Source organism: Anastrepha obliqua, chromosome 2, assembly GCF_027943255.1.
Source record: "Anastrepha obliqua isolate idAnaObli1 chromosome 2, idAnaObli1_1.0, whole genome shotgun sequence".
NCBI classification, from domain to species: Eukaryota; Metazoa; Arthropoda; class Insecta; order Diptera; family Tephritidae; genus Anastrepha; species Anastrepha obliqua.
Window position 1 is genome coordinate 19,026,421 of NC_072893.1, and position 26,715 is coordinate 19,053,135.

The 26,715-nt window shown below is 38.7% G+C and overlaps 1 protein-coding gene, 1 non-coding gene and 1 pseudogene across 2 annotated transcripts; 1 reads left to right on the forward strand and 2 right to left on the reverse strand.

Annotated features, from left to right (window-relative positions):
- Nucleotides 1–6,762: 6,762 nt before the first annotated feature.
- On the forward strand, nt 6,763–6,835 carry Trnam-cau (transfer RNA methionine (anticodon CAU)). The gene has a single exon. It is a non-coding gene; the product is annotated as a tRNA-Met (tRNA).
- Nucleotides 6,836–22,983: 16,148 nt separating this feature from the next.
- LOC129239834 (U2 spliceosomal RNA) lies at nt 22,984–23,165 on the reverse strand (annotated as a pseudogene).
- Nucleotides 23,166–23,597: 432 nt separating this feature from the next.
- Nucleotides 23,598–25,232, reverse strand: LOC129237147 (uncharacterized protein T26G10.4-like). The gene has a single exon (XM_054871643.1). The coding sequence runs from the start codon at nt 25,230–25,232 to the stop codon at nt 23,598–23,600; it is 1,635 nt and encodes a 544-aa protein (XP_054727618.1).
- Nucleotides 25,233–26,715: the final 1,483 nt, after the last annotated feature.

The following is a 26,715-nucleotide window of genomic DNA, read 5'->3' on the forward strand; positions in this document are numbered from 1 at the left end:
GAGCATCATAAGTAACGGGTTGAAACAACAAATGTCTTTCTCTCTGTATGATCGCGGTCTTACTAATGCTCAGAAAGAGCTTCCAAATAAAAATAATTTTTACAAATTTATGAAATCAAATATCAAAGTAATATTCAATTGACTTTTTTACTTAACATCTCACTCCTTTAAGATAAATGCACACATACAAATATATGCACATATCCTCTACGTTCTTCCATTTGGCTTCATCAGATAGAAATTGTAGCTGGAAGACCTCATTCACAGCTAAATAAAATATAAGCCATTCCTCCATGTGCGGCATCGTTTTGCTGCCCCTCTTCTCCATGCCCCAAAAACAATCCTCACTCACACTATGATTTTGCATTTTTTTTTTAACACAAAACTCAGCACATTTAGTACATTTTGTGCATTTGTTTACATTTTCGCTGTGTAAACATTTTCGAACACATACAAACACATGCAAAGATCCATGCATACAGCAACACTTGAGGGAATTTGTAAAAACTAACGATGGTGCAGTGCCAATGCTGATACTGCAGAGTTTTTCCAGTTGTTGTTTGTGGCAGGAGGAAATATTTACACAATTTTGCGCCAAAACAGTGGGGAAAGTATGTCTGAGGAGCGCTTATTTGCAGATACTTTGTTGTATCAACCATTTTTCACATTTTGGGGCATGTGTTGGCAGTATTGAGAAATCAGCGTGAATGATTTTATGATATTGAATTTTAGATGGAACTTAGCTGACATTTTTTGATTGAATATTTTTTTTTATTATAATTCTTTCATTTAATTTTTACAACCTTTCTTGAATAAGTTCTGCAACTGAAATGGTTCAAAAAGGGAAGAAGCGACTTGAGCGAAATCTCTGACGAAGTGTCAATCAAATGGCGAAAGAATTGAAAAATGATCTCAAAGTCAGGCCTTACAAGATCCAAAAGGCGCTTGATCTCACACCAAAGCAGCAACAAGTCAGACTTGAGAGAGCGAAGGAGTTGCTCCGCTTGAAGGAAAGAGGTGAATTTCATTGTGTTTTCTGACGAAATTAGGCAATTCGTAAACTCTCAAAACGATAAGATTTATTTGACCGACCGTATTTGAGTCATCGATTGGCCACCAGGAGACAGCACCCGCATCAGGTAATGACTTGGGTCGCTGTAACCGTAGATGGGAGCTCTCCAATCGTTTTCATCGAGCCTGGAGTCAAGGTAAATGCGAAATATTATCGGGAAAGTATTCTGGAGGTTGCTTTGAATCCGTGGGGAGACAAACTTTTCGGTGGCAGACATGGACGTTTCAACAGCACTCGGCACCGTCTCACAAAGCTCGAGTGAACCAAGAATGTCTAAAAAACAACGTTCCGAACTTCATAACGTCCACACAATGGCTCTCAAACTCACCAAATGCGAATCCGATGGATTATTTTCTTTGGGTCATTTTGGAGTGTAAGGTCCGAACTAAACGATTCAACAGTCTCGAGGCGCGGAAAAAGGCCAATGTCCGCGAGTGGGCCAAAACACCTGCGAGTCACATTCGGGTAACTTGCGGTTCGTTTCTGGACCGTCTAAAGGCCATAGTCAAGGCAAAATGTGGTCATATTGAGCAAATGGAAATTGATTCTTAATTTTGTCTCATTTTCACACATTTTTAACTTTGAATGGAATAAAAGTAATTTTCCAAACTAAATTTATAGCCTTTTTAATTGGTCACACTTCGAGAGCCGGACGATGGACAACCAAGAAGACGGTGCCGTTTGTCACTACTTTTATTTTTGCTTGACTTTCAAGATTTTTGACGATTTTGGCTTCCATGATTTTTGTGATACACAATTTTCGTCGAGTCCAGGTCCTTCTCATTACTCGTGCTAATTAACGTATTATTAAAAACACGAAGTGAAATCAGGGGCCCGATCATCTCATCCGCGCACCGATCAACAAGCGTACGAAAGAAAATTACGTGATACGTCAAGCTTAAAAGCTGAATCGCATTGAAACCAACGATTTGTAACTTTAACTATTTTCAATTCACAATAGTTTTCAAGTTCCACAATGCTATCGATCGTATTTTTAGGTCACAATAGACGTGGAATTGTCAACGCTGTTGTAAAATTTAGTAAATAAAACTAAAATCTAACCATGGATCCCACGTCGTTTCTTTTTTAATATATGAGTTCTTTCCAAATAGGCAGGGTTGGATCGAGGGGAAATCTGCACCGAAGCTGGTACCTCTGTCTTCATTCCAAGATGGAGTCTCTGTCTTCCCCCAAGATGGAATCGTCAGTCGGAGCAGGGATTTTCTCTAAATCAGCCAATCAATTCCCTTAAAATTGCCAAATACTGCTAGTTTATTTCAGGCTTTTCAGCCTTTGCGATCTTGCAGGCATACAAAATGCTTAGGGAACGTGGGAGCAAAAGAGATATTAACATTTTCTCAGATCGTCAAGCCGCGATCAAGGCTCTGACGGCGCCATGGCGCAGAACCAAATTAGTCAACTCCTGTAAGGAGGAGATCAAATCTTTTTGTTGTGCTGGTAAAATTTCTCTGATCTGAGTTCCAGGACATAGGAAAATAGAGGGAAATGAAATTGCTGATGAGCTTGCCAGGAAGGGGACTGAGTTGGCCTTATAGACCTCCTATCCGGCCATCGGCATCTCCCTGACAGTTGTTAAAGCGGAATTGGATCACTTATTTCTCAGGGATGCGCAGAAAATATGGATCTTCATTTCTTCATGCGCTATTTCGAACACCCTTTGGTCTCAGTACAAAGAAAGAGAACTCAGAAAGTCCTGGTGCCTCCATGCCATTCAATTTCCAAACTCGTAGCTGTTTACATCGGCCATTGGACGATCGGTACAAACGCGGAAAAGGGAGGTTTACTATTTAACCTCCATTGCAGGAGCTTAGGGGACCTTTCAAAGAATGATTCGTTGAACACTTTTTCTTTAAAAGTCCTTGTTCGGCAGCTAGACGATTAAGGTCACTGGGTGCTCCTTTCTTTGAAAGCCAACCTAAACCTTACGCCTTCTCCATTACATCAACAGCTCTGGCTGGTTGTAGATATCTGCCCATTGAAAGTCTCACAATGTTACCAGAACGGCGCTTTAGTTCTACTTGGGGAGTGCCAGATTAGTACGTCAACCATTTGACTTACCTTGCTTCCAGTGAAAGTGATGGAGATGATAAAAAGGCCGGAGACAGCTTAAAGTAAAGAGCAATCCTTTGGCGCACCCAAGCACAGCGTAAATATATAAATGGTTAATTATTCTCGCTCATTTAAAAACTTTTCCTTGCAGATTCCCGAAACGATTCCGCCTGACCAAAGAGGCCTTTAAATTTGTTTTACAGGAAATAAATTTAACGAAATCAGAGGACAAAGCCCTGCCTCCAGTATCACAATTGGTAGACACACATTCACTTTTTGCTGGCGGTGGGTACCAACACTACCAACGACTATTTGATCGGTATGGGCCAGAGCATCGTTTCGAAGTAGACATGCCACGTCCTAAATGAAATGGAAACGTATGGATTTGAGTTTATTAAAATTCGTCTCATAACAAATTTATTAGAAAATCCATATCTATTTATATTTTTTTACAATCTACCTACATTTTTGGTTAAATTCGTTTGTTTATGGGCGGCTGTCGGTGTTCGAATGATAGTTCGATCAAACGAGTACGTTCAACACTCGCTCAAATATGCATTTTTCAGTGACGAGTGGTGCTTTCGCTGATGTGATGATTCGGCGCCAGGTCCCCTTGCACTTGGCTCTTTCAAAGCGAAGAAGGCCTTTGTCTTTCCCTATCATCAGCGGCCTTAGATTTTTGGAGTTACCAGACTTAGCGGAACGTTGTCATCTTTTTTCGTGCCTTAGAAAAAAACTAGAAGCTTTTCTTTTCAGAAATAGTCTCGGAGTATGGCCTCATAGCGCAAAACGAATCAGCCAATTTTGTTTTTGAATAACTTTTTTATTACATAAGAAACGTAGTTTTGAGTTAAGCGATTCTTTATTTTGATCTTTACGCACTCCATCTCTTAACGATATGGTTGAGGCTTTTTACCCAAAGGTAACATGGTTCCTTTCTACTGCGATATTGAGTAGAACTGCAGGTCCGATGAACTACCGAGACTTGGTAACAGACAATTTCGCACCCTTTGTGCCATTGTCCTGCTCTAGCAGGTGGTACAAAATGTTCTCAGAAGGCCGAGAAGATGTGAACGACGAAAAGTGTGTCGGCGTGCCGGACGCCCGAGTACTTCAACGACAAACGAAAAAATTGATGAAGTGAAGAAGATGGTATTGGCCAATCGTCGAACCACCGTTAGAGAAGTTGCTGAGGACCTAGACATATCTATTGGCTCGTGGCATTTGATTTTTTCCAATGATTTAGGAATGAGACTGGTCGCCGCAAAACTGACGGGTCGTACCAAAACTGCTCAATTTCGACGAAAAGCAGCATCGCATGAACATTGCTAATGAGATGTTGGACTCTGTCCGCGACGACTCAAATTTGCTCCAGAGGGTCATAACTGGTGACGAATCGTGGATTTATAGCTCTGACGTGGAAACCAAAGCTCAATCATCTCAATGGAAGCTGCCGCACGACCCAAGACCGAAAAATGCGCGCCAAGTTCCGTCGAATGTAAAAGTTTTGCTTACCGTTTTCTTCGTAGGGGTAATTGCAGGGGCGTTGTGCATTTTGCCACAGTGAGTTCTTGTCACAGGGTGGCATTAGGATCAATAAGGAATATTACCTGCAAGTTATGCGCAATTTGCGCGAAGCAATCCGCAATCCGCCAGAAACGCCCGGATTTGTGAAAGAACAAAAATTGGCTCTTGCATCACGATAACGCCCCTGCTCACTCATCGTTGCTTGTGCGCGACTTTTTGACCAAAAACAACACACTTATGATGCCACAGCCACCGTATTCCCCAGATCTGGCCCCCTGCTCCCCTGACTTTTTCTTGTTCACGAAACTGAGAAGGGCCATGAAAGGATGACGCTACGCTACGATTGACGAGATAAAGACAGCTTCGAAGGAGGAGCTGAACAAGATAAAAAAAAAATATATTTTTTGAAGTGCTTCGAAGATTGGAGAAAACGTTGGCACAAGTGCATAACATCTCATGGGGATTACTTTGAAGGGGACAAAATAGGTATTAATAAATAATTTTTGAAAAACACAAAATTCGCGATACTTTTTGAACACACTTCGTACTATTTAGTTATGGTGAAAGAAAAAATTGTGAGGGGAACTTTGGGGCTGCTACGCCACTTGCGACATTCTGCAGCCGAACTCTGTGCGATCATTTCACACATATTAACACACTTGTCCAATACGTCGTTGTTCAGATGGCAACGAAGTGTTAAATTTTTTCGTATATCTATATGATTCTGTCGAATTCGCTGAGAGCCGGTTAACGGCCGGTAACATTGAGGAGTTAGGGGTAGTCAGAGGCCAGAAAAAGTGATGTTTCCACATGACTTTAGCCAAATTTCGTAAAAAAAAATTAATAATTGTAAAAGTTATCGCTGTTTGTGCGGAGCCCGTTGCTCCAGAAGTCCCATGCGGTGATCATCACAAGTCCTTGGAGATTCATCTAAAATTAGGCGGACAAGAGAAATTAGTTTTACTGATAGATATTCTTGTGCCTGATCGAAGCTGTTTATTTTTAAAAAATCAAGAATATGGCGGCCTCCGGAAATTCTTTCAGATTTTCAAGAAAAAAACCGACAATTAATTGTTTAAAAAAAATCGAAATTTTTATGTTTTCCAAAAGCAGTATAAATTTGATGGAAATCTGCCAAGCGATTTTTAAGTTACTGTGATCACCAGTTCAAAAAACATAGTTTTGAGAAAAACGCATTTAAAGATTTGCGAACACTTCGGAGCGCCCGAACGCCTTTTGTTAATCGTTGAATACCTCGAAAAGTATTTGTCGGGTTTACTTCAAATTTTCACACAATATTTTTAAGATATTATAATTTAAGAAAAAAATCCAATTTTTTTTTGAAAATTCTGACTACCCCTAACCCTTTAAACAGGTTTTCACCCTGGCTGCAAGCTAACCTAACTTTACGCGCGCCATTGCTTGTATGTTAGAATACTGCAGCTGGCTAAGTAGTTCACAAGTGTCAAATGTGATTGATGTGCGACGCTATTTGCAAAAATTATAAATCTTCCGATAGGGTGATTAATTTTGCGCCATCTTTAATTGGTAAAAAAAACTTTTTAATTTGTTTTATTTCGCATTTTTTCCCTCAGTTTTCATAATAAAAATTCTTAAATGCAAATCTATTCGAATTTTTTACTCGCCACTGTAGATATTTGTATTTGATAAGGCACTAAATATGTATGTGCTTAGAAAAGATAGAAGCGATAATTTCTACAAATATTTGACCAATTTATTTTTCGATATTTTTAAGTCGACACATCTATTTACATATATACATACATAAGTAAGTGCGAACACGACTTCTAAAGCCAAGTGACTTTATTTACATATAGACGCCTAAAGTGAATAGGAGGCACACGCACATTCACATTTATAATAAAATACTTTTTGAGTGCAAATACTTAATAATGTGATTATAAATATTATATTAAATTTTATGTGCAACAAATATGTACATACTTAGCCTATACATAAATACAACGTGGTATTTAAGGGAGTATTCAAATGGTATATACGCACATACATGCGACAATACAAAAATTCCTGCTGTCACATAAATGCGCAACATAGCCGACCTTGCCCACACAGCCTCGGTGGCGCAGTAGGCAGCGCGTAAGTCTCATAATCTTAAGGTCGTGAGTTCGAGCCTCACCCGGGGCAGTGATTTTTTTTGTATTTATTTGAATCCTTTTTAAACAGTATTTTTTTTGTATATATGATACTTGAATAAATAAAAATAAAAAGTACACATTTCACGCAGGTAAATTCTATAGAAGCACTGGCGTTATGATTGATTTATTTTTGGAGACAAATAAAACATGCAGAATTTAAGGAAAATTTCCGAAATGAAAAAGTGAAACATTTTGATCTTTCGGAAAGAAAAATTCGGCACGCGGAGATTAAAGAAGTTTCGGTACCCAACCGCTATTGGAAATTTTTTAAGAGAACATAGGAAGACCGAAAGTTTTAATATGAAAACGGGCTGAGAGCTAAAAAAGCACCAATTGAAGGAAAGATCGGTTATAAAGCGCACCAACAAACAGAAGAAATTTAAAACTGCTGAGAATACGTATGTATGTACGTACATATCTAAGTAGTATACTCGTATGTGGAAATTTTTAGAACAATTTTATTCTGAATACTTCAAGAATTTGAATTGAAGTTGAAATCAACTTGAATGAGTTAAAATTTTTTTGAATGAGGTAAAATTTTTTTTAATGAGTTAACATTTTTTTCATTGAGTTAAAATTTAAAATTCTCTGTAGCGACGAGGAAATGGTAAGCGCTCTAGAATTGTTAGAAAGAGTGAGAGCAAGAAAGTATAGGGAGGCACTATTAAGGATTTTCGAATTGGACTGTCGGAATAGACTTTTTGCATACAATAAAGAAAAAGCCCATTATTTTATTTTTTTTCTTTTATTTAATTTTTATTTTATTTTTGTTATGTTATAGTTTTTTGAATAATTTATTAGCTGTAACTTCTTTGTTATTTAATTTTTTTTGTATATTTTTTTTGTTATATTTTATTTTATTTATTTTTATTTTAATTTAATTTTTTTTATTATTTTTTATTGTTTTTTTTTTTTATTCTTTTATTATGGTTGTTTGGTTGGTTTAAGGGTGACCCCGCATCGGAGTGCCACATAGACCGTAAGTTGGGTCCGTTGTGTTGCCCTAGAGCTCATTATCTTGTATGATTTCCCCACCTAACCGACATTTTGATTATAGATTTTGGTCTCAGATATTAATTCGTTTCGAGAATTTGATGAGAGATTCGATTTTCAGGTCCGAGAGTACTGAAAGATTGTCAATTGTTGGAGAGCCTAGAAGAGCGAGTCGACTTTTGGCTAGACCGGGACAACTGCACAGCAAATGCCTGCTCGATACTTCCTCATCTTCGTCCGCGCAGTATCTGCACAGGTCGTTTTGAGGAACCCCGAGCCGACGTGCGTGAGTGCCCAAAAGGCAGTGGCCGGTGATAAGAGATATTATATGCCTTAGTTCGTGTTTCGAAAGACTTATAAGGGTTTTTGTTTGTTTTATTATAATTTTAAATAATTTTTTGGTTTTAACTTTCTTGTCATTCAATTTATTTTATTTTAATCATTTTTGTTTCACTTTATTTAATTTTTTTTATTATTTTTAATTTTTTTGCATTCTTTTATTTTATTTTTACTGCATATTTTGCATTTCATTTTGCTATAGTTTATTTTATTTTTGTTATGTTATAATTTATTTAATTATGTTATTTTTCTTTAATAATTTATTAATTTTAACTTTTTTGTTTTTTGATTTATTTTTATTTTTTATTATTTTTATATTTGTTTTATTCAATTTTATTTCGCTTTTTTTAATTTCTTTTTTATTTTTATTCTTTTATTTTTTTTAATAATTTATTAATTTTAATTTTTCTGTTATCTTTTGTTTTGTTTTTATTTCTTATTTTTTTATATATTTTTTATTCATTCTTATTTCACTTTATTTAATTTTTTTATTATTTTTAGGTTTTTTTTGTATTCTTTTATTTTATTTTTAAATAATTTATTACAATAATTTTAACTTTTGTGTTTTTAATTTATTTTAATTTATTTTTTATTCATTTTTATTTCATTTTATTTAATTTTTTTATTGCATATTTTGGTTTTTATTTTATCTTATTTTATTTTGCTTTATTTTAATTTATTTTATCGGCGAATTGAGCTTTTACGCATCTCAAATGGTTGCTGTCTCGCGTTGCAAACGGCGAATGCTGCAAAATTTAGTCGTAGTTTAGAAAATATCATGGACAAAATGATAAGAAGTGCAGAAAAACATTATTGGATTGAAAAAAAAAGGGATGGTGCATGCAGGTGTACAGATAGATGTTTTGTTATGGGAAATATGAATACCATTAACCCTTTGGGGACGGAGTCCCTCGACGGGTGAGCGTCGCTGAGGACGAGAGATATTAGAGTGCGCAGTAAAGAAAATAAATACGTTGAACTTTATAAAAACTAAGGCTTTATTTAACACAAGAAAACATTTTCATAAAATAAAAAAATAATTATAAATAAACTGCTATCACTGCTAATGTTGAAATGCCAGAGTGGATTCCTAATTGCACGGATTTCATTTCCACTTCCGTCTTATCAGATTCAAAGTAATATTCGTCAGAACTGGCACCTTTTAACGTATCATCTCTAGATCGCTTAGCCATCGTACGTAGGATAAAATATAAAATATATAAAAAGACTGCTGGTTCCTCTGGCAGTGAAATTCGTTCTGACTCTACCGCCGTCTCACATCGTAAGTTTACATTTTAAGGAAGATACGACTTCATCGCTAATGGCCCCTAGTATCTTTGAATGAAAACATGAATCTTTTACTATACCTCATCTGATCTTATCGCTCAGAATGACAGAGCTCGCGAGCCTTGTAGCTGTGAACAAATTTGAGAGGCTATATGCCGACACTCGCCCCCAAAGGGTTAATGCGACGGAGATTCTGACGATGAGTTGGGCATTTTAAGCCGGACGGAAAAGCAAAAAAAAATATTAGTTTGTTTTATTTAATTAATTTTAATTTTATTTTAATTCGCTTATTTATTTTCAGATTTTTTCTTTTGTTTTATTGCACTTTATTTTATTAAATGTAATTTAAGAGGTTAGGGGTAGTCAGAATTTTCAAAAAATTGGATTTTTTCGCATTTTCTTTAACTATAGTATCTTAAAAATATTGTGTGCAAAATTTGAAGTGAATCCGAGAAATACTTTTCGAGTCATTCAACAATTAACAAAGGGCGCTCGGGCGCTCCGGAGCAAATAGCAAAACTTTAAATGCGTTTTTATGAAAATTATGTTTTTTGAACTGGTGATCACTAAAGCTTAAAAACCGCTTGACAGATTTCAATAAATTTTCTACTGCTTTTGAAAAACATAAAAAATTAGTGCCTGATGAAAGGATTTTTTTTTCGAAAATTTTAATTTTTTTTTAAACAATTATTTGCCGGGGTTTTCTCGAAAATCTGAAAAATATTTCCTGCGGCCGCCATATTGTTAACTTTCAAAAAAAAAAAAAAACAAATCGATCAGGCACAAGATTATCTATTAATAAAACTAAGTTTTCTTGTCCGATTGATTTTAGATGAACCTTCTAGGACTTCTGATGATCACCGCAAGGGACTTCTGGAGAAAAGGGCTCCACACAAACAGCGACAACTTTTACAATTATTATTACTTTTTTTTTGAAATTTTGCTAAAGTCAAGTAGAGGCAAGATGTATTAAAGCTATGTTTTTATTTTTGTAAAATAAAGGACTTGACTAGCAAAAAAAAAAAAAAAAATTATTGAAAATCATAATTTCTCTGACTATCCCTAACCCCTTATGGGAAATATGGATACCATTAATGTGACGTAAATTCTGACGATGAGTTAAGCATTTTCAGCCACACGGAAAAGCAAAAAAAAAAATAGTTTATTTTATTTAATTAGTTTTTATTTTATTATAATTCGCTTATTTATTTTCAGATTTTTGTTGTTGTTTTATTTTACTTTATTTTATTATATTTCATTTAATTTTTTTTTAATATTATTTTAATTTATTTTATTTTGTTGTAGTATTTTATTGCTTTAAGAGTTTAGTTTGTTTTTTCTATATTTGCATTTAGTTCATTTTATTGTATTTTCTCAAATTTAATTTGGTTTTATATTACTTTATTTATTTCAGTTTATAGTATTTTAATTGTCTTTTTATTTATTTTCCTTTTTTCTTTTCATATTAGTTTATTTCATTTGACTAAATTATTTTATTGTATTTTAGTTCATTCTCACTCACTTTGTTTTTCTTTTATTTCAGTTTATTTTATTTTATTATATTTAATTGAACTTATTTTATTTTACTTTATTTCATTTCACTTAACTTTTCTTATTTTTTATAATTAATTTGTTTTATATTACTTTATTTTATTTTATGTAATTTTTTTTTATTTCTTTCTTTATTTTTTATATTGTACATTATTTTATTTTATTCCCTTTTTGTTTTCATTTATATTACTTTATTTTATTTCAGTTTATTTCATTTTATTTGAATTTATTTTACTATATTTTTATTTTAGTTTACTTTTTTTTATTACTTTCGTTTGTTTTAATCTATTTTATTTATATGTTTTATACTTTTATGTTTTTGTATTTTATTTTATTCTTTTTAATTTTTATTTTATATTTTCGTTTTATCTTCTTTTATTTTACGTGTTTAATTACCATATTTAATTTTGTTTTATAAAACTTTATTTTAGTTCAGTATATTTTATTTTATTAAGTTCTATTTCAATTTTATTTTAATTTAATTTAATTTAATTTAATTTTTCCTTCATTTTATTTATTTATTTTAGTTTATTTTATTTTATTTCATTTCATTTCGTTGTCTATGTTTTTACAGACAAACGAGAAACTTTGTATTTGACTTCGGGTGACCCTTTAAGTTATTGTCGCATTTGTCTTTCTCACACTTCTGCACTCAGAATAGAAATGTACTGCAGTCACATAAATTTGCTGTGCAAATGGCGACACAAATTTTAAGGCGTGAAAACTTTTGTAAAAGTTACAGACATACATTTAGTATATTTGTACATACACATAAGCACACATACATATTCACATTTGTACCCATAAGTGAGAAACAAGGAAATGTGCTTCAAAAGTAAAAGTCAGGTATTAGTTGAAAGTTTAAGAGATTAATGATTATCGAGTGGAATTTTCAGACATCTCTACTGGAGAGCAGATTTTCTGTAGTTAAACAAATAAAATATATACTTCCCTGGGCAATAAAAACAAACATAAATTACATACCATATATCATCGTGCACACAGACCCGAGCATTAAAAGAAATTAAGGGAGTTTTTGTTTTTACTCAAACATTTACTTCCCTAGGCATACAAAAAAAAAGCAAATACATATGCATATGAATGTGTTTATTTGCATGTGAATACTTGCATTTTACATCTTTTCACCTAACTCATGCCCAATTCAGCAGGCATTTTAAAATTTAAACCATGAACTCTTATTTAACGTAAAAACTCAGGCTATTTAGTGCGAGAGTGACTGGATTCATACCAGTCGCAAAATGCCTTATTAGAGCTGCCTGCAAGACAAATATTCTTTCAATAAATAAAACGCTTGAAATGTTAAGGACGCACGAAAGGAGGATTAGGCGGTTATACTCGTAAATAATAATGGAGTTAATCAGCTGTGCAGTGCATTCTAAATATCCAAAATTTTTTGTCTTCTTATCTTTTATTGATTGGTTCATTAAATGGTATCGAACTGATGTATGTGCGTACTAGTTCGTTAACTGGTCCTGGTTTGATGCTGATTCAGAGGCTGATAGTTGACATTTCATTGGACATAGGGCAGACCATTGAAAACGGATAGAAGGCGAACTACTTCAAATGCAAAGCAAACTGGTCGTAAGGTGGCTCAGAGTTGGTATGTAGATTAGGGTATACACGAGAAGGGTTCATTTTTTTTAATCTTTAATTTTTTTATTTTTAAACATAGTCCCCTTTTAGAAAAATACACTTCTCCTAACGTCCGGCCATTTTTTTAATCCTTCCAAAAAAATAGGATTTGTCGAAATCTCCAAAATACGGCGCTGTCTCGGCGATAACTTCCTCGTTTGTACTAAATTTTTTTCCCGCGAGCCATTTCTTCATGTTAGCTAACAAGAAAACGTATCAGGGAGCCAGATCGGGTGAATACGGAGGGTGAGGCAGCAACTCATAACGCAATTCATGCAGTTTGGTGGCGACAACTCCGGATGAATGGGCTGGTGCGTTATCGTGGTGAAACAGAACCTACTCTCTCGTCAAATGCGGCTATGTCTCCTTCAATTTTTTGTGAAAGGGTTGGACCCCTCATTTACTGTAATATGAAACCCCCATTTACTGTAATATTGTCCCCTCACTCACTGTAATATTGCCCAGTGATCGTTCTTCCTTTTTCTAAAAACCCATGAGGATGACGCCGTTCGCATTCCAAAAAATCGTTGCCATGACCTTTCCGACCGATGGGACGGTTTTCGCCTTCTTTGGAGCAGATTTACCGGGAGATATCCATTGTTTTGATTGTTGCTTAGTTTCCGATGGGCAGTGATGAATCCAGGTTTTATCAACGGTGACAACTTGACGCAAAAATTCTTTCGGATCTCGCTTAAATTGCTCCAAACACTCCTTTGAAATTAACGGCCGCATCCGCTCGTTGTTGTTTGTGAGCAATCGCGGCACCCATCGGGCCGACAATTTTTCCATCGCCAACTTATCATGTAAAATATTAATTGGCGTTCCGGTCGACACACCTGAGCCTCTGTTACTTCGCACACTTTCATTCGTCGGTCAGCGAGAATCATGTCGTGGAATTTTTGAATGATTTCCTTGGTAGCCACGCCATCTTAGCGAAAATCACGAAACACGTCTTAGTCGAATAGCTGCCAAATCCAAGTCTGAACTTTGTTTTACCGTCGTTTGATAGATGGCAGCACTCCTCCAAGATAAGGTATGTACCTCGGGATCATTCTAGACCGCAAGCTCAACTGGAACTGAGACATCAAAGACCGGTCAAGAAGAACGATGACTTCTTTGTATGCATGCAAAACGGCTCTAGGTAGATGTGGGGCTTGAAACCATCCACAGTACGAGTGTACTGGCTGTACACTGCGCTTGTGAGGATACCTCTCTCCGGAGTCACTGTTTGGTGGTCAAGGTTATATAGATATATATAGGGCAATTCAAGGGCAAAATGGAAAGGGTCCAAAGGCAGCATCTATGCTTATGATAGGTGTGCACCTACCTTCTACGCTAACCAAAGCTTTTGAGACTCTATTAGATCTTCTGCCCATAGATATCTATGGCAAATTCTGAGTTAACTGCAATGCGTTCTGATTAAATGCATGCCTATGCTGGAAACATTTCAGATTTGAGAACTCGAAATTTTCGGAGCTCTTCCCTGAACTCATTGAGAGAGAGAGCTATGTGTTCTCCAAAATTTTGCTCCACCATTTTTTTTTTAATAATTTTCCCAAACAAATTCAAAAAAGATGTGAATGGGATAACATTAATGACTTTGACTAAGGGTCAATGGTTATCTTCACCGACAGCTCAAGGGCACAAGCGCTCAAGCGCTCAAGCCTAAGTAATAGCGTCGGGAATGGCATCCACTAAGAAGTGCGGCATCTGCACCTAAGTCTACGGCTATCTGACTACTGCGGCGCCTTTCAAGCGGAGTTAATAGCTATAAGGGAGACTGCCTTGTGGGCCAAGACCTCGTCCGTCGCAGCGCAACTGCCCATTATCTCACCGTGAAACTCAGGCTGCCAGAACTCTCTGCAGTGCAGTAATACTTCTTCCAAAGTAATAGCAGAATGCAGAAATATTCTCAATGAGGTGGCTAAGTGGGGCACCACAAACGTTGTCTGGGTACCTGATTACAGATACTTTCCTGGAAATTACATCGTGGATAAGCTGGCTTGGAGGGAAACTGATCATAAATCAGTCAATTCTGTCCGACGTGGGCATCCCTTTCTTATCTCTTTATTCCTTCAAGCAGGCTCTGGATCAGGTCGGTCTACATTGCAGGTCGGTCTGCAGTAAATCGACCACGGATCCCATTTCTGAGATTACTAGACAGGTTTGGCCTAGAAGAAATGAGCACTGAACTAGGACCCTCTTCAGTCTATACCGACTTTCCATTAGCACAGTTGTTGGTATAATCATCCGGCACTGCCTAATGGGAACACATGGGAAACGTGTGGGGTATCCTTCAAATAACTTCTGTTGCAGCTGCTGAAACGAGGAGGTGGGGAGCGTTGAATGTTTCCTTTGCCATTGTCCCACTCTTGCCAAAAACACGACATCGCTGTCTAAATTCGTGCTTCTTTGGATGTCAGGCAGACTTGGAATCTGCAGCTATGCACGGTATTTTATAGTTTATCTAAGATACGAAGTCGGAATGAGAGGATGGAGAGTAGCGACTACCGAAACCTAACCTAATCCAGGTGTGGGGCAGGAATAGTTAATTTTTGGGTAAAATGCGCCAATTCCAAAAAATATCTCTCCTTGGTCACCATAATTATTTAAAAATATGCCTGAGACACAGAATTAAATTGAGAAAGTTTTCTAAAAGGCTCTGTAATTTAACCAATATTTAGTTGAGCACCTGGAACAATTAACGAAGATAGTTACATGAATAAAAGACTCCTGAGTATCATTGGTGCAATCCGATTAAGCTTTTCCTAGCAAGGCCGTAAAGGGGAAGGCTTGGGAAAATTCTTCTAAAAAGAGCTACAAGCTCTGACAGATTTTATAGTAATTTCCACTTATTGGTTTTGTTGTGAATGAGAGGCAATAAGAATAATGGAACAACATATAATTAATTTATTTCCAAGAGGATTCCGAATTTGTGCTAGACGACGAACCCGCCGCGTAAAAACTTCTAATGAAAAACAAAATCAGGTATTTTATGAGACCACTTCCCACACTACACATCACTTCTGTTGGCAAATACGGATAACGTTTTAAGAACTATGATTTGGGGCAAGTACCTCGAGTGTACGACACCATAAAAGAAAACGTGCCTTTGTCAGACAGCTGTGCAAGAATTGCCTAGATGGGATAAAGTCACACGACCATCGGACCTTGCGGCGTCTTGTAAAGTTGCTAGTAAAGGAGTATTAATTCGTTTGCGAATTTGTGGAACAGACGAGACGTCGCCACCGAATACATTCCAGTCTTTAAGCAGCCCCCCATCTTCGAGTATATTTCTACCAGCCAACATTCACTCATTTTTGTAATGTAAATAATGTGAATTCTGAATATTATCTTGATATTTGCAATTTATGACTATTCACCTTCCTGTTTGCACGTGTGTATGTGTGCATGTGGAGCACATTCCGCAAAAAAAAAAACACAGGCAAAGGAATTGGTTGTTTGTTGTATTGTTTGTTGTATGACAGATGATATATGCGCGTACTCGCAGAACTAAGCACCTACAGTGAAACTTCGAAATAACGAGGTTGAAGGAGATGCCCAAAGTGATCCAAGGATTTTGGGCGTGGTCTCCAATTTTTCGGAAAACCAGTTTACCTGTAGGTTTTATCACATGGACTGAAAAGTCCCGGACCTAACACATAGATGACATTAGTTTTATTGCATTCACTTCTTTTTCAGTTAGTGCTAACCATAGAAAAACAGCTGTAATTTTTCTTATTTTTAATTTCCAATTTTATTGCAATCTGTTTTAAATTTAAACAATAAGCAATTCATATAACTTAAGCTAATAGGGCGATCTTGAAGAACGCGAGATAGGTGAAGTCCAAATTCACAAACAGAATTTGCTCACCACATGGTCTCGAAATAGCATACTGAAGCATGAAGTAAGAGCCGTGACATGTTATTATTAATTAGTATTATTATTTTGTTTGTATGATTTACCCCGTGGTGTGCCCGTTTGAGGCGCGGTATGTAGGTGTTTGGCTGAATTATGGCTGTGCGTTTGGGTGGCTCGACAAACGACTGCTGTATTTGTATATTAACTGAATCGTTTTATCTCTTCCCGTATTGAAGGTATCATCGTTTTGTTGCTAATTAGTTCGTTGTGGATTAAATCGAGTCTCCAGAGATTAATCGCAGTGTCTTTGCCTGGAACATCTAAAGGGTTTTTCAATTGGCGCGGGTCGATTTTGGCGCCCTGTGGCAGCCACTTTGTTTTGGTGACATCTGTCAAATCTTTTGTTTATTATTCAGTTGCTTATGCCAAATCATCATGGCAAGTTACACGGTTGAAAAGCACGTTCAAATGATAAAACTTTATTATCAAAATGAGAGTTCATTAACGCAAACGTTGCGCGCATCGCGCCCATTTTTCCGTAGACGTGGTGGCCCTTCAAAGTCGACTCTTCAACGTTTGGTGGCCAAATTTGAGACGATCAGCCGAGAACATTGCCGCGGTCCGTGAAAGTGTACAGCAGAACCCGAGGAAGTCTATTTCTCGCCGTGCACAAGAACTTGGCCTTTCGCAGACTTCAACTTGGCGAATTTTGCGTCGGGACTTGGGCCTACACGCGTACAAGATCCAACTGTCCCAGGAGCTCAAGTTGATGACCATAGACAACGCCGTTTCTTCGCTGACTGGCCTTCGAATCGTTTGGAAGAGAACCCCAGTTTTGGGCGAAAAATCCTCTTTAGTGACTAGGCGCATTTTTGGATGAATGGCTGTGTTAACAAACAAAATTGCCGTATATGGGACGACACCAATTCACACGAGGTTCACCAGGTGATAATGCATCCTCAAAAGGTTACCGTTTGGTGTGGATTTGGGCCGGCGGCGTCATTGGTCCGTATTTTTTTTGAAAACGACGTTGGTGAGGCGGTCACCGTCAACAGCGAGCGCTAGACGACATGTGGTTCCAGCAGGACGGCGCTACATGCCACACAGCAAACGCCATCCATTTCCATTTCAACACCTACCCGCCCTTATTGAAAAACCCTTTATATGATGCCAATGTTCGTTTTCGTCGCTGCTCCCCATAGTTGGATGCCGTAAGTCCAAATGGGTTTAATTGTATTGCTTGTATAGGAGAAGTTTGTTTTCTAGAGACAGCACTAAGTTTCTTCCCATAAGTCATTGTAGAGAGGTGAGTTTAAGACCGAACTCTTTGCGTTTGGTCATTGTGTGTTTTTGCCATGCTAGGCGTCTGTCCAGGTGCATACCCAAATATTTCACGTTATCTGCTTGTGGTTGCTGTTGATCGAATAAGGTGGCGGCAGCACATGTTTCTCGTTTCAGTGTGAAGGTAACTTGCGGGGACTTTGTTGGGTTTACCTGTATACGTCATCTATTAAGCCATTTCTGAATATTTTTAATGTTTTCTTGTAGAACATACATAATGACGGTATCGTCAGCGTAAGTTGCAGTCTCAACCCATTTTGAGAGTGGTAGATCCGCAGTAAATATTTGGTATAATACTGTGCCAAGAACACTTCCTTGTGGTACACCTGCAGAGAGCGGGGCTAAATCCGTGACTTCGTCTACTAGTTTGATTCTGAGGTACCTTTCATTGAGATAGGAGCGTAACACCTGGTAGTAACTGTGCGTCGATGTGTTTTTCAATTTAAACAGTAAACCTGGGTGCCAAACTTTATCGAATGCCTTTGATACATTGAGGAAAGCCGCAGTGCAACATTTTTTTTTCGTCTAGAGCTTTGTTTAGAGTTTTATAGACTCGCTCAACTTGTTCCGTTTTTTATGATATTTTAAGAGCGACGCTACTTTTGATATTTTCAAAACAATGGATGAAAAAGAATTTCGTGTTTTAATTTTACACTGTTTCTTGATGGGAAAAAATTTCGCTCAAGCGAAGCAATGGCTAGCAAAGTGTTATGGGGACTTCGCTCCATCAGAAACAACAATAAAACGATGGTTTGCTGACTTCAAATGTGGTCTTGGAGACACCGATGAATCACAACGCAGTGGAGTCCAAATGAGGCGGTAACGCCAGAGAAGAGAGTTAGCAGACATCGTAAAGATATCAAAAGAAGGTGTTGCCTTTATATTGCATGAGCATTGGATATGAAAACGCTCTGTTCAAAGTGAGTCCCGCGTTTGCGCACTGACCAAAAACCAGAAGGTGTTGATGATTTTGAGCAGTGTTTGGCCCAGTTTAAACATAATAAACCGGCATTTTTGCGTCGATATGTGACAATGGATGAACAATGGATCCATCACTTCACTGCGGGATCAAGACGATCGTCATCTGAGTGGACAGGTGCTCACCAAAGCGGCCGAAAGCACAACAATCGGCTGGAAAGGTTATGGTCTCGGTATTTCGGGATGTGCGTGGTGTGATATTCGTCAACTATCTTGAGAAGAGAAATACCATTTACGGTGAATATTGTCTAGCGTAATTGGAACGTTTAAAGGCCGCAATTGCAAAGAAACGCCCGCATATGGCAAATAAGAAAATGTTGTTTCATCAAGAGGACGTACCATTTCACAAGTCATTCAAAAATATGGGAAAAACTACACTAATTGAACTTCGAATTGCTCCCACATTCACCGTATTCGCCAGATTTGTCTCGCCGGTAAGAAATTTCGCTCGAATGAAGAGGCTATCGCTGAAACTGAAGACTCTTTTGAGGCAAAAGACAAATCGTTCTACAAAAGTGGTATTGAAATGTTAGAGCACCGCTGGAATGATTGCGTTGTACTTGTTGGAAATTACGTTGATGAATGAAGCTAATTGTGAACAAAGAAAAAAAACGTGTTTTCTCGGTCTCGGTAGTCTAGCGTAAGTACACTAGCCTGCCCGCTCAGAGGTTGTGGGTTCGAATACCACGTAAAGCACGGTCCTTGCACTTTTCCAAATTTACCTACTTTCTCAGTTTCTACAAAAAAAAAAAATCTCATTTCTGAACTCCAAAACCTTTTCCTTTCATCCTTACTCCCGCCCAATAGTCAGCAAGCAAAAACAAAGAAAAACACGCAGTTACCCATTGCAACAGTGGCGCCAGCAAGAGGAAGCGGGCAGCCGCGGTAATAGCGCAGACACACGAAATTTAGCGAAGTCCTTAACCATCTGTGCGATCCTTCTGGCAGAAAAATGTGAAACACAGATGGCGCTCTAAACAGTTAGAAGGCGTTGTTCCTAAGCAACGACAGGTGGGCACTCCCACTATTTAGGATTGGTAGGCCAATTATCTACCCTGTCAGAAATTAAAATAGATTAACGAAAACAACGCGATTTTTGCAAATTTTTTGATCAAAAGTTTATTAAGGGAGGGTAAAACGTTGTAGTCTTAATTTAAAACACAAAACTTTACTAAGAGTCACCGGTTCTATGGATCAAAGGCGCAGCATAAAAAAATTGTGATGATGTGGAGCCCCCCTAAACAAGAATTGTTACTTTTATAAGCCAACATACCACACCAGTGGGCAACAACGACGACCTAAACAAAAAATCGCAGCGCAAACAACAAAATAAGCAAAAAATAAAAATACAGGATACCTGCTCTAAACCCTCTACCCTAGAAGGAAGCACACTGTCAATTAGAGAAGAGGCAAGCTACCTAGGACTAGTATTAGAAAGGAAGCTCTTGTGGTAAAAAACGCAGCCACAGCACTCTATACATGCAAAAAAAATTGTGGGGGCAAAATGGGGCCTAACCCCAAAAATAGTTCACTGGCTACATACAGAAGTGGTACGGCCTATCATGACATACGGTGCTTAGTCTGGTGGCCAATACTCGAGAAAACAACAACAGTAAAATGCCTAGAAAGTATTCAAAGGGGTGCTAGTCTCTCCATAAGCGGGGCACTAAAGACTACGCCCACGCCAGCGATGAATGTCATGCTGAAGGGGTCGCGCAAGAAAACTAGACGAATACCCCTTCCTACATCAAACGACAGACTTTTGTAGCTCAGTGGAGTTGCAGTTAAACACATCCTTTACCACAACTTTCCCAACGAGAGAAGATTTGGACAATGAGGTAATGGAAAATAGAAGCTGAATCAGCATCTATACTGATGGTTCCAAGCTAAATGATCAAGTAGGCGGAGGCCTTCATTCTGAAGGAATGAATGCCAACATCTCATTCCGATTACCGGATCACTGCAGCGTAATTCAAGCTGAAATAGTGGCCATCAGAGAAGGCCTGCTAGCCCTAAATAAAATTGTCCTCACAACAAGAGATATAGACATATATTCAGATAGTCAATCGGCCCTGAAAGCTTTAAAATCAACTAATATTAACTCGAAGACAGTAAAAGAATGTATCGACGTTTTGACAGAACTATCACAGTACTTTGTAATAAACCTGCTCTGGGTGCCGGGTCATAGAGACATAGAAGGCAACTGCAAAGCAGATGAACTGGCGAGATCGGGTACCACATTACCGATCCAACCAGACAAAGCAAACATACCTATACCTTTAGCAACTTGCAAGATGCTTATAGATAAACACACTATCAGAGCTGCCAACGGGCTATGGACTCAGTCCCTGACCTGTGCAACTAGTAGGATGACGTGGCCCGAATGGAACAGGGGCCGCACAAACCGACTGTTGAAACTGAACAGGAAGGACATGATAAATCTTCTGGGGGTCCTAACAGGGCATTGTCTGATTGGCAGGCATGCTAGTAGACTGGGAGCGCCCTATAACGACTATTGCAGAAGCTGCAACCACATTGAAAAAGAAGAGACTATAGAAAACTTTCTATGCTGGTGCTTGGCTCTGGATAGAAGAAGGTTCTTTATTTTAGTTCCCTGAATAACTTGGCAGAAGTAGCCAATATAAAAATAACAAGCCTTGTTACATATATCAAAGCCACAGGTTGGTTCAATGAGGACAGTGTAGAGTGAGGAGAGGGCACAGCCCCTGTGGTATCACAATGGGTCTACAGCAGGCTTAGGTGTGTCAAATGACAACCACCTACCTACCTACTTACTTTGTTCCATAGCATAATTTACTTATTTATTATTCTCATTAATTTGCTATGCATTTAATTAAATAAGACTGACTCAGAAGCTGCTATGTAGAGTTTCTGGAAACTAAGTACTAAACTAAAAATTTCCTTGAATGAAAAACAGAAAACGAGATTGAGACAAAGGACAAAGCGAAACAGCTCAATTTCTAGACTTTTTTGTTCTAACGATGTTCGTTATATTCCGGCTTCACTGCATATAAAAATGCGAGAAGAGAATTTGTATATTCTTTGCTACTTTTCATCGATTGCTCAAGAGGATTGTCACCTGCTGGGTGCACCCACAATAAATTCTTACATATTTTATGCAATGGCGAAGCTTTATGCCACATACACAGCTATACACAGGTATACACATATGATACATACACACCCAAGTACGTATTCTATCTATGTATGCGTGTACATGCAAATATCACATTATCTCATACATACATACACTCATTCATATGGTTATAAATCAATTTAAAAACAAATATAACCACACTGGGGATTTCTAGTTGGAGACCCACAAGAACGAGTAAGGCCAAGGAAGACGCATACGTTCCGTCCTGGCCTATCAGCCAACGCCCGCTATCAGTGTTTGCATTACAAGTAATCGTATGGTTCATGTGCCCAACTGCCCACTGGTTTTGTGGTCCTACACACACACACACACGCATACATATGTAACGTGGAGGAGTCGTTGGTTGCAATATATTATTTATGAAGAAAAACACAAGGCACTCTACAGTCAATGAGCAACAGTTTCTGTTGCTTCAGTACGGCGGTTTTGATGACAGGAAATGGAAGCAAGAAAACATTTTTCATACAAAACAAAGGAATAAAAATTGATTTTCTCAGCCAGCCACACAAAACAAGGTTATGGTTTTGGTTTTCTTTTTCTTTGTTTTTTGTTGTTGGCGAAGAGGCCAAATTATATTAAAAAATACCAGTCTAACGGTTAGACGCGATAGAAGTGAAACCTTCCGTAAAACAAACTGAGCGAGAATAAGACGAAAGCAGCATTAGGAGCGGGATAATTATAGGTTCATTATAATATTGCTATAAAGTTCATATTTTATTTTCTTCATTTTATCATTATTCATCTTCAATGTTTTCAATTTCAACAAATGATACGAGTGGCTTATGATAGATAAAATATGATACAAATTCGATGTTGTCAAAAAAAATACCCAAACGGACCGAAGAAACAGACTTACAAATTTCTTCCATTTTCGTCTACTTGTATTCATATAAAAATTTATGTCTCTTCCCACCAAAGCTAAATGTATTTGTATATTTCTTCTTGTATTTATTCAATAATTTGGGCCGAAATCCCGGCGGTACTGCAATACCGGGCCAACCCGTGGCAGAGGTGGAGCAAGCCCCTAAAACACTCCGCCCATTTCCAAAAATCAGTTTAACATTTGTTGTCCTCCGATGGAGGATCTATCAGATGTTAAGCTGATAAGAACAGATTAAAGTGGGCTTCAAGACCGTTTTCCCGGGGGGGACATTCCCCCCCCGGGGTGATACATAAAAAATTCCCGCACTCTTTTTGAGGGTGACGGTTCGTTAGATATAAATAAAAGATTATTTTCCCCGGGGGGACATTCCCCCCCCGGGGTGATACATAAAAAAATTCCCGCACTCTTTTCGAGGGTGACGGTTCGTTAGATATAAATAAAAGATTATTTTCCCCGGGGGGACGTTTCCCCCCCGGGGTGATACATAAAAAAGAACAAAATAAATTCCCGCGCTCTTTTCGAGAGTGATGGTTCGCTAAATAATTAGAAGAAAAAAAAAAAAAAAGATTATGCTGCTTCTTAGCTAAGGTTTACTGCTTCTTAGCTAAGGTTGCAGCGATCTTATGCGATCACTTTGATCTTAGCCATGAGGCCGAGAAGCGAAGTCCGTCCGCCAGGGGCACACCCTAGCCAGGGCGCTCCCCAGGAGGAGCAGAATATTGTCTCACCCCAGAGACGTGCTCCACGTACATGTCCCGTGACCAGTGGATGGTGTCAGATACAATTAGACGGCGCATCATAGACGCGTAGCGTTGGTTAACACGCAAGCGTCTCAGCACCGGCTCGTTGCGTGGGTCCCAGGTGCCCAGGGCACCAACGAGGATCGCCTCTACCTCCACATTGTAGCCTCGTGACTGCAGCGCAACAGCCAGCGGGGTATACTTCCTTATCTTCTCGTCCCGCGCCTCTGCGAAACTCTCCCGTCGGTTCTCGAATGGCACGGTTATGTCCACTATGGTGACGGACCTCGTGGTCTCGTTCCTGATGACAATGTCCGGCCTTAGTGCTGAGAGATTCCCACCAGAGACTCCCGCAACTGTCTGGTTGATGGTCATGGTGCCAGGCAGTTTGACAGCTTTTGCCACTCTTGCTACAATAGCGTCATGGCGCAGTTGTCTCGCTGCCGAGAGTGGTGTGCAGTGGCACAGCACGTGCGGCAAGGATTCCAGGGCGTGGTTACATCTACGGCAGCGCTTGTCCCCCTCACCCCATCTTCGTGCCCCGTTTAATGGGAGCACGTCGAGCCGGGCACGGTGGACAAAACGCCACTCGGCAAACCTGGTGTAACTGCCGCTTCTCATAAAATGATTGGCGACCCTTACACCAGATGAAACCTTGTAGACTTTTCCCTGGTCTGGCTTCGCGAGGAGCGTCGCGAGGTAATGCTCCTGTATGGCCGTTCTCAGCCGGTTGATCACCTGGGTCCTGGCCTCTGGGGGGATGATGACTGTTCTGCCTCTAGAGCTCTTACACTCCAGCGATAGTTCGTCCCGGCCACCATCGTGTCTCCATTTCAGCTCCAGCTTCGCAGCTTGGCGTCTCGTTGCCACTCTGACACGTGACCAAAATGAGGAATTGTCGGTGCTGGGCCCAAAGAACTCCCTCTCCACTGAGCCAGAGAGGTATTCAGCGATGTCCTGCTGCACTGGTGGTCTTTTCAGCTTCCGCTGAACCGTGTCCGACAGCGTCTTCCTCGCCAACGCGCTCACGGACCCATCCGCACAGGTTAACATCCTGAACGCATGAGCTACCGTGAGTACGTCTGCCAGGTCCGCCAACGGAAGCAACCCTCCACCACCCCTATACGGGGGTATGATGACCACCTCCGGACTGGCGCGCTGCGGAAGGTTCAGCCAGCGTTTACCTGCTCTCTTGATGACTTTGTCCGCCGCTGTGAGGCCCGCCTTTCGGACCTGAGCTCCCCTCATCACGAAATCTAGCCTTGGTAAGATGAAAGTGGCTACGGCGTCAAGCTTCTGCCATGGGGTTAGCAGAGAGTCGTCCACCGTCCTAACATCAGTGATGAGCTGCTCAATGGTGGCAACGGGTGTTTGTCTCACTTGGTAGCCAGTTGGTATTCCTAGATGTTGGTAGGCTTGTCCCGCTTGGAGCGCCTTTACTGGCTCATCGCCCATGAAGAACTCAGTGGGTACTGCGCGCTGCTTACCGCCCTTGCCCCTAAGATGGAGGGTGGCGCATTTTCCAGGATTAAACCTGAGCCCGATCTTCTTGGCTTCAGCCTCCACTTTGATCTTAGCCATAAGGCCGAGAAGCGATAACCATACACAACCAACAAACTACCTTTTGAGAATTAGACGCTCACAAAAATTAATGTACGAAATATTTATACCGATTCACTTAAACACGGCGAGCTGTTTGATTTCATGTTCGTGCCTGTGTATGTGCATTTGTGCGTTCATATCGCCACAGTGCATGACTACCAGCCTTGGCTAAGCACAGTAAGAAAATGTATTCGAGCGTATATATGTATGTATGTACGTTAGTGTGTTTGTACGATTGTGCTCTGCGCTGCGCAGGTTGGGGTATTCTTGCAGAATTTAAAGATGATTCACACACTGTCGACCGACTGGGTACAGTTGTCACAAGTGATGATATGTAAAATTTTTATATGAAAAATCAAGGCGAATCTATTGAAGGTGGTAGCAATAACACAGGTGATTTGTTATTTTCTTCTTCCGCCGTGTACATTTGGATGTTAACACAAAATTGAATTACGAAACGTTTTACTTAGCTTAGTGTATGAATTCACCTTGGAAAAAATTCAATTTTCTTCTATAATAAATTTTAATAAAAAACTGTTTTCAATAAATAATCGAAAATGTCCTACAATGCAAATTTCAAAAAAAAAAAAATTTTTTTTTCTTGTGATCCGAACCAAGAATTTTGGATCGGAAGCTCACATCGCTAGCCGCTCGGCTATCGCGCCATACTGTCGGGGCTGGCCTAAAAGTTATTTAGTTCGTCGCTACGTTTATATGTAATATTTGTAGCCAAGATGGTCGCTTTTTTCGTTTCACTTTTTCTCAAATCACTCCCAACGATTCTAAAGAAGTTTTCACTTCAAAAATAAGGAAGCAAATTGTCATAATTAAAACGAAATAAAGAACTCGGAGCTATTCGACTATTTACCAACTTAAGCAGGCAAAAGGGATATGCAGCTTTTTATTGTGGCAGGACAGTAAAACACTCTTTTATATATGTATAGAAGGTATTTATGTATGTATGAATGTGTTTCGAAAATATTTTTTATAGTGGAAAATTATGTTTATTTCCTGCTAAGAGTCGTATTGAATAATGTATGAGAACGCATATTATTGGAAATGAAAGCGTGGATCTTCAGCTGGTTTCAGTCTAAAAATGCTAGAAAAAAGGACATTCAATATTTTTCAATGATTTTTTGCTTTATTTGAAAGAAAGGTTTATTGTTAATTTGAGAGGATTTTGAGGAATTAAAGTCAATTAGCTGCCTCAGTTAGCCACAGGCGTGGTCGGCTAGTTTTCTATTAAATTATTATTATATTCTGTTGAGTCCAAAGTAGTTTTAGTTTTGTTTTTTTGTTTTGTCGGGGCAGACTAGCAAGTACAATACTCAGACACAATTAAATCCATTGTACGGCACTCGGACTCCCTTTTAATTTTCTTTAAATGTACTCGACCTCCGAAGTAATTTGAGTAGATCTTGTGGTGCCAAGGAGCCAAGGTGGTCGCTTCTTAGCACATTAG

Excerpts from the sequence above, each read along its gene's own strand:
- LOC129237147 (XM_054871643.1), bottom strand. The coding sequence starts at position 25,232 with ATGGCTAAGATCAAAGTGGAGGCTGAAGCCAAGAAGATCGGGCTCAGG.